This window comes from Magallana gigas, chromosome 7, assembly GCF_963853765.1.
Source record: "Magallana gigas chromosome 7, xbMagGiga1.1, whole genome shotgun sequence".
Taxonomy (NCBI): Eukaryota; Metazoa; Mollusca; class Bivalvia; order Ostreida; family Ostreidae; genus Magallana; species Magallana gigas.
The window spans coordinates 35,950,271-35,957,912 of NC_088859.1; the positions used below are offsets into that span (position 1 = coordinate 35,950,271).

Here is a 7,642-nt window from a genome sequence, read left to right on the forward strand (position 1 = left end):
ATGAATAGTAGGGGCACTAGATAGATACAACGCATTAAGATTTCAGCGACAATTTTTAAAAATATTCCAGCCGAATTTCCTACATCAGTTTTCAAATTCCTACCCATTTTTATCCAATTTTACAAAAAATTGAATGATAATAATATAAAAACATTTATAGTATTAAACCTCTTAAATTGACCTTATTCTGTTGGCATAAAATTTATATGAGGTCAATGATCAAAATTTTGAGATATGGTGTCTTTTATCGTTTTTAAGCATTTTTCAATATTTTTACAATTCGTGCCATTCGATTGATTTGATAATTAAGTGAGGTAAAACCAACAGCAATTAAGCAAAATTATATAGACTAAATTATAAAGTCTTAACTTTTAATATTAGAATACTGCCAAAAATGTTGAAGTGGAAAACAAAATCTGCAAAATTTAGTCCGAATTTCCTCTGTTTGGCTAATAGTCTATTTTTGTTTAAGCCTAATTTCATAATAAAGAAAAAAATATCGAATGTTATGTCAATAATAATTCATTTCATAAATACTTTTTGTGTTTAGAACAAGTTTTACTCATGACATTGAACTTATAACAATCCGAATTTGAGAACTCAAACCCTGAGTAAACAACACCCTTAATGTTACCAACGACAGTCCAAATTCATTTTTTCCAATGTTGCCAACGACAGTCCAAATTCATTTTTTTTTCAAGTTTAATTTTTCAAAACAAAACAATTAAATAACCAAAATTCACCGTCGAATTGTTAACAAAAAATAATGACAAATTTTCTTAAATAAATTTGAATCTTTATGAAAATTGTTCCATTGGCATTGGAGTTTCAAAACAGGTTTCCGTTTGTTTTAGACCTTTTCGTTGTGGAGTTTACTGTAAGGATTATGGGATACTGTGCTTATTTTTGTTAAGAAGGCATTGTGACGCAAGTGGTTTCTTTTTGTGTCCTGTTCTTCTGGGGCCGCATCTCCAGGTAAACTTCTCTTTCTGAATTTCAAACAACTGTAACAAAAAGAAAAAAAAAAGATTTACTTAAGAGAGATGGTCGTGACCATTTTTAGGCTGTATTAATCTCCTATAGATGAAGAGCTCTAGACAACGGAAAATAAATATAATATTTAACATTTTAAGGTATATCCGGAGGCCGGGTAATTTGATGACCACCCAGTCCCGTTAATATAGGAGAAAATAGTATAGAATATTTTCAAAACAAAACTGTATCGCTTCTCAGGATGGATGTTTTCTGCAATCTTACCACATAACCACCGTCAGCATGATGATGACAACTCCTGTCATTGCCAAAGCTCCCAAGAAAAACATTCTCCATGGGTTATTTCTCATATGATGCTCGTCGTCTGACTTAGAAAATCCGAACTCTCCTTTATCTCCATGTTTTCTTCTGCGGAATTGTGGATCGGAAATAAACCTGTCATCGTTTTTTCTGTTGATTAACTGTGGATCGGAAATAAACAGGTCAATGTTATCCTTCTCGTAGTTAATGTCCTTTTTACTGTCATCCGTCTTCTTGTCCAAATCCACACCCGAATTCTTGTCTTTGTTATCTTCACCATCTTTCTCTTTGTTTTCATCGATACCCAGATTATCCTTGTCTTTCACCTCAAAGTTCTGGTGAAGTATCATCAACATTCTGTGCAAGTGTCGATCTTCTGAAGAAATAATGTATCCCGTGCAATTTTTAATTTATGCATGTTCCAATTTGTTGTATTTGTGCTATATATATTTCATTTATATTGTACTTACCAACAAGACACAATTGTTTGTTGAATTTTGGGAAGTCCACACATTTGGCAGCTCCAGAACAGTCGCTCTCAGACACACAAGACTTTGGTACTCCAGGAAGGCGAGCTACTTTCATTTCGAGCATCTTAGTCAGAGCCTCTGTAATTAATAAAAATTTTGATTTCATATCAACAATTTTAATTAGAATCATAGCAATGATCTTTTCAATACAATTTACACATATTTTTAACTTTACGAAAATATTTTCATTTGAGAACATATTTTCAAATAAACGAATGTATCATTTTTATCTGGACCAGCATCCAGACTGAAAAGGTAATTTTTCTATATAATATAATGTTATACTGAATTCCTACATCGATTATAACATTTTTTGTTCGCAGGATGATCTAATCAACGACATTAAAACCGATAGGTTTTTCTTTCGCTGCTGATACATTGTAAGTCTCAAAGATTCTGTACCTGACATACACATGTTGATTCCTACTTTAGGCAGCTCTTTGCATTTCATGGCGCCCTCACAATCACTGTCCGCTGAACAGCCTCTTAGTTCAGATATCATCTTCTTGAACATATTCTTCTTCTTGTCGAAATCCACACCCGAATCCTTGTCTTTGTTATCTTCGCCATCTTTCTCTTTTTTGTCATCGATACCTAGGTTATCCTTGTCTTTCACCTCAAAGTTCTGGTGAATTATCATCAACATTTTGTGCAAGTGTCGATCTTCTGAAGAATAAAGATAGCCCCGTGCAATTTTAATTTATGTATGTTCCTATTTGATGTACATGTGCTGAATTTATTTCTGTTTTATAATACTTACCGACAAGACACAACCGTTTGTTGAATTTTGGGAAGTCCAAACATTTGGCAGCTCCAGAACAATCGCTCTCAGACACACACGACTTTGGTACCCCAGGAAAGCGTCTTACTTTCTGTTGAAGCATCTTAGTTAGAGCTTCTGTAATTAATAAAAATTTTGCTTCCATATTTAAGTTTTAAACAATAGAAATGCTCTACTCAATACAATTTACACACATATTTTTTACTTTATGAACATATTTTCATTTGAGAATATAAGTTAACGAGTGTGTCATATTTATCTAAACCTCTTTCATTATACGAGGTTCCATGTACTAGTATTCATATTTTTCTATATAATATTATCATAATGAAATCCTACATCTTGTTATAACATTTTCAATACGAAGGAAGATATCAAACTCTTTAAGTCTTTCTGTTGTTTTTTTCTTCCTGTTGACACATTGTAAGTCTCAAAGATTCTGTACCTGACATGCACATGTTGACTCCTACTTTAGACATTTCTTTGCATTTCTCGATGCCCTCACAATCACTATCCGCTGAACAGCCTCTTAGTTTTTTGAACATGTCCGCCTTTTTTTCTTTTAATCAAATATGCATGGAAATTAAGCTGATTATATAATGATAAAAGTTTTTTCTCCTATTCAATTTATCTTATGCCTTATTATGATGATTTGGAAATCTTTTAAAATTAATGTAGTGAATTTTAATCTTACTTGGTACACAAATCCCGTTTGGTTTCGATTCTGGATTTAGACATGTCGCTGTGTTTGGACAATCGCCGTCAGTTGAACACAGTTTCGGCGGTCTCGGAAACTTTTTGTTCCTAAAACCACCTTTTCTCTCTATAAGGATAAATTAAACGTTTCATATTGTCTTTAAAATCATTTGATATATACATGTATTTCTACAAAATCGCCGATTTTTTTTAAAGTTTACACTGTCAAACGTTGGACATTTCTGTATAAAAACTCAAACGTTTATGCAACTTTTTATTCTCTTTCCGTTTAATATATATATATATATATATATATATATATATATATATATATATATATATATATATATATATATATATATATATATATATATATATATATATATATATTTCACAAACAAAAAATCAGTTTCAAGATTAATCAAAGTACTGAAGTACTGACGGGAGTTGATTTTATCGATTGTTATTTATTTTAAAATCAACGATATGTTATTTAGCATGGCAAGTAAATTCCTATAAGTATTTGAATTACGCACATATGAATCCTACAAGAATTTCGTGAAAATCCAATATCAATCATGTTGTGTAATATTCAAAGAATTATTCCATCAATCTATGTATTAGTTATGGAAATAGTTATGAGAAATTGTATGGATCTAAGCAAAATTGAACTCTACTCTCGTTCAACCAGACTCTCAGCTGTATCCGTTAATCTTCGACAAGCAAGAGAGACTTTATGCTTGTCGGAGATTTACGGTGACAGCCGAACGTCTGGTTGAACGAGACTATATTGAACTCTGGCGTAGGAATACATAAAATGTACGACTTCAAAAAATATCTAAATTGTTCGTACCATTTAAAGTCTGACTATTTACAAGGTATCTATAAATGAGTTTCCTTGAAGAACAATGCTTAAGAACTCATTACATCGAATCTATTGATCAGAACTAAGCGTTGTCAGCGGTGTTAATTTGTGCTTAGGTCCAAACACTGTTTCACTTTCGGTTTGCCTGAGTAACTGCATAGGAGAGTTGATTTAAAATCAACTCCCAAAAACGATAATTTTGTTCTATTATTCCATGTATAAATCATTTCCTTATTTATTTACTGCCTTATCATTTACATGATTTACCTAGTAGATATTACGCTAAAAACTTATTTATTAGTTTTCCTTTCCTAAAAAGATAATAAAGTAATTTGTAAAATGCTTACCTCTTTGTGCTAAAGAGAGAACTATTAGTAGCGAAATAACGAAAATCTGAAGATACTTCATGGTTACTCTTCTTCTCTTCTCTGGGTCTGCGTCCTGTAACTTTACCCTTTAAGTATACTGGACACCAATATCATGTGTAAAAATAGCCCGCGATACACAACAACATCCGCCTCGCGTGTCGGACACGGTCTCCACGCATGAATTCATATCCTATTGGCGTTTCTGGCAGTATCAAGTTATATCACTTTATCGAACGTCTTCGTAATGGGAGAATAAAAGTTCATCGGTGGCCTAATTATTGACGGGGACCACGAGGCATGCAGGTGTGTAAACAACTTTTATAATATTTTTTTAATTTGTTTCTTTCTTTTCACTTTCTTTCTTTTTTTTTTTTTTTTACTTGTTAAGATTAAATTTATATTGAATTCATTTTCCAGGCCATTGAAGTTGTGTTGAAGCCTTTTGTTTGGTCTTTGATAAAATATTTAATTTTATGGTTATATGTATGATTTTTGACATTTTAAACAGGTGTAAAATATGAATGTATTACAGGCACGTAGCATCAGGAGGGGGGGGGGCATGGAGTTGGCCCCCCACTTTTTCGGAAGTATGTAAAAAATTGATATCAAAATAAGGAAATGAGGGGTGAAATTGAATTAAAAAAATACTACGGCTCCCCCCCCCCCCCTCGCCCCCCCCCCCCCCACCACCCACGGATTAGGATTTTGAAGATTTTGGGAAACTTTAAATTTCTCTTTTTTTTTCTTTTTTGGCTTGTCAAGATTTTTTGGATGAGACTTTCAAAAACGATGCTACGTGCCTGGTTTTAGTACTAGTAGTCTTCGTTGTTTTTTTTTTAAAGATCATCTTTTTTTAATTCCTAGTTGAAGGGTTAGCATTTCAAAATGGAGAGAAATGATAATGGTGATACCAAAGAAAGCGCAACATCGTCCAAGGTAAGAAAAAAAAGAAAAAGGAAAACGAGAAGTAAATATTGTATAAATTCATCAAATGCTTTCAGATACTAGCAATGCATGCACTCCGGGATATCAATATGAAAGTGCTTGATTCTCTCTTTCTAATAGCTCCAAGCGGTCCGCGATGTCTTCAGAAGAGCCCATACATATCTCTTGGTGAAGCTAGGTCGCCCTGTCTCTGCAGCTGGAGACGGAAATAGAACCGGAAGTCCCAAACAATCCGGTAACAGAAGACTCCCGTCGAATCAAGAAATACAAGAGGCTACACACGATTATAATTATCCGGACCTTACACTACTTCAGAGAGATGTCAATCTTCCTCCGGCTCCAGACATAAGCACGCTTCCCAAAAAAAATATGAAAAGAAAGCAGGCCCTGCGAAATGTGAACAAACTGAACTATCCGGTGGGAAAGAGATCTTTTAGTGTTCCTGGAACTAGTGAAAGGAGACACGATGTTCCGATAACAAGAACAAATGTCTCAATGAAGGCAAGATTATTTGAGCGAAAGGATAGCGACAGCGGATCGGACGAGTACTTGTATCCAAAAGCGTCGCCAAAACATACTCAGAAACGTTTTATCCCGCCAAGTTCAAAACCGCCGTTAGTAAACAAGCCATTCCATATTAGAGTAGTGCCAGAAAACGGCACTAAAGCCGAAATTAACGCGAACCATGTCGGCAACGCACGCAGTTTCCTTGCGTCAAACCTGCCACCGTCTTCGAAGTTTTCAAACACATCGCCGCGACCTTGGAAGCCCCCATCCCAGCAAAAAATAGCCAACATCAATACTCCCCCAGAATATGTAGATATGGAGAATTCGGAGGTCATTTCTTTGAATCCAGGAAAAGAAAAATCGTTTGAAACTCCCAAAATCAAACCGGTGGGTAAAGTGGTGGGGGAAAAAGAACCGATATCACGGGAACCGTCGGTAAAACAATTTCCTTCTGACAAACTCTTCAATCAGTTGAGTGTGGTAGAACTTGTGGACTGTCTCCGGAAATGTGGACTGGCAGAAATGGCCAATGTCTGTCAGTCGGAGAAGCTGGACGGGTCTTTTATCAGTCAGCTTTCTCCGGAGGAGTTACAAGAACTCAATTTGTCGCCAATACAAATCATGAAGCTTAGCAAGGTCAAAAGTGGTTGGAGACCAAAAACTTCACAGTTTTCGTAGATGGATTTGCCAGTGTATTTGAAATGAGCTGTCTATTTAAAGAAGAACTGTGATTTTCCCAAAATTTACCGGTGAATAATATGAATAGTTTCAGTTCCAGTAACGAAAAAACCACACTCATTTCATTTAGTACAATGTTATCTGTTATATGTTATCAGTTTAGTACAACAAACGCATTTGTAAATTGGGTTTGTTTGACAGACAGCAACTAACATTCATGACATTGTTCAATTTGTTTGTACCTTTTCCTTCATTAAAATGACTATCGTGATTTACAAATACAGATTCTTTCATGGCAATCATCTCCAGTCATCTTTGCCAATAAAGCAAATGATTTCTCTGGACGAATTACTCATTTGTATAATGCAAGCGTACATGTAGCTGAATATAGGCAATTAGTCTTGAATAGTATTTCAGTTTAGCATACCGGATTTGAAATCATGTAAACCTAACTAAAACCGTTAACCTCGGAATGAACCCAATGGTATACATGTACTGTGATATGATTACATATTTGCCATATTGTCAGTCAAATAAATAATTGCATGCACTTCTTTCTAACATACTAGTAAAGACCCTCAACAATTTAAAAGAAACGTACGAAATTTTGTTCTATCTAAGAAGCGGAAGTTAACAAAAGTGCTAGTATTGCTGATGTATGAGATGGGCTTACTTTTGTGCAATGTTTCACATTTTTATATACTTGTGCAGTTTGAAATATTGACCTAAACTTTAATGTTAGAAGTCAAGATACAAGCGAGATACAGAGGAAAGAAGTCGTCGTTATGTAAACAAAGCTCGAGTCTTACATTTGTTTACAAATACTAGTAATGAAAAGTAAAGAAAATACCATTTCTTTGACAAAATAACTCGTGAAAATAATCGGATTAATTGTGTTCATGAATAATTTTTATCAACAACAAAAAGCAACATTAGATTGATTGAAACTTGTTCACCAATACAACACATATGTAAAAAA

General features: G+C 34.2%; 2 protein-coding genes across 2 annotated transcripts; one reads left to right on the top strand and one right to left on the bottom strand.

Annotated features, from left to right (window-relative positions):
• Positions 1–645: 645 nt before the first annotated feature.
• LOC105347288 (uncharacterized) lies at positions 646–4,662 on the bottom strand. Its single transcript, XM_011456293.4, has 8 exons — positions 4,513–4,662; positions 3,299–3,427; positions 3,050–3,163; positions 2,584–2,721; positions 2,226–2,489; positions 1,764–1,901; positions 1,258–1,669; positions 646–1,004 (listed from the first exon to the last, which is right to left on the bottom strand). The coding sequence occupies exons 1-8, from the start codon at positions 4,571–4,573 to the stop codon at positions 851–853; spliced, it is 1,410 nt and encodes a 469-aa protein (XP_011454595.3). The 5' UTR covers positions 4,574–4,662; the 3' UTR covers positions 646–850.
• Positions 4,635–7,642, top strand: LOC105347296 (uncharacterized). Its single transcript, XM_011456302.4, has 3 exons — positions 4,635–4,836; positions 5,398–5,469; positions 5,599–7,642. Exons 2-3 carry the CDS (start codon positions 5,419–5,421, stop codon positions 6,661–6,663), a joined length of 1,116 nt encoding a protein of 371 aa, XP_011454604.3. The 5' UTR covers positions 4,635–4,836; positions 5,398–5,418; the 3' UTR covers positions 6,664–7,642.

Bases quoted from the DNA above. Each gene is read 5' to 3' on its own strand.
- LOC105347296 (XM_011456302.4), top strand. From the start codon at position 5,419: ATGGAGAGAAATGATAATGGTGATACCAAAGAAAGCGCAACATCGTCC. The intron at 5,470-5,598 runs GTAAGAAAAAAA...TCTTTCTAATAG, and splicing joins AAAGCGCAACATCGTCCAAG to CTCCAAGCGGTCCGCGATGT.
- LOC105347288 (XM_011456293.4), bottom strand. From the start codon at position 4,573: ATGAAGTATCTTCAGATTTTCGTTATTTCGCTACTAATAGTTCTCTCT. The intron at 3,428-4,512 runs GTAAGCATTTTA...TTATCCTTATAG, and splicing joins TCTCTCTTTAGCACAAAGAG to AGAGAAAAGGTGGTTTTAGG. The intron at 2,490-2,583 runs GTAAGTATTATA...TTTATTCTTCAG, and splicing joins CAAACGGTTGTGTCTTGTCG to AAGATCGACACTTGCACAAA.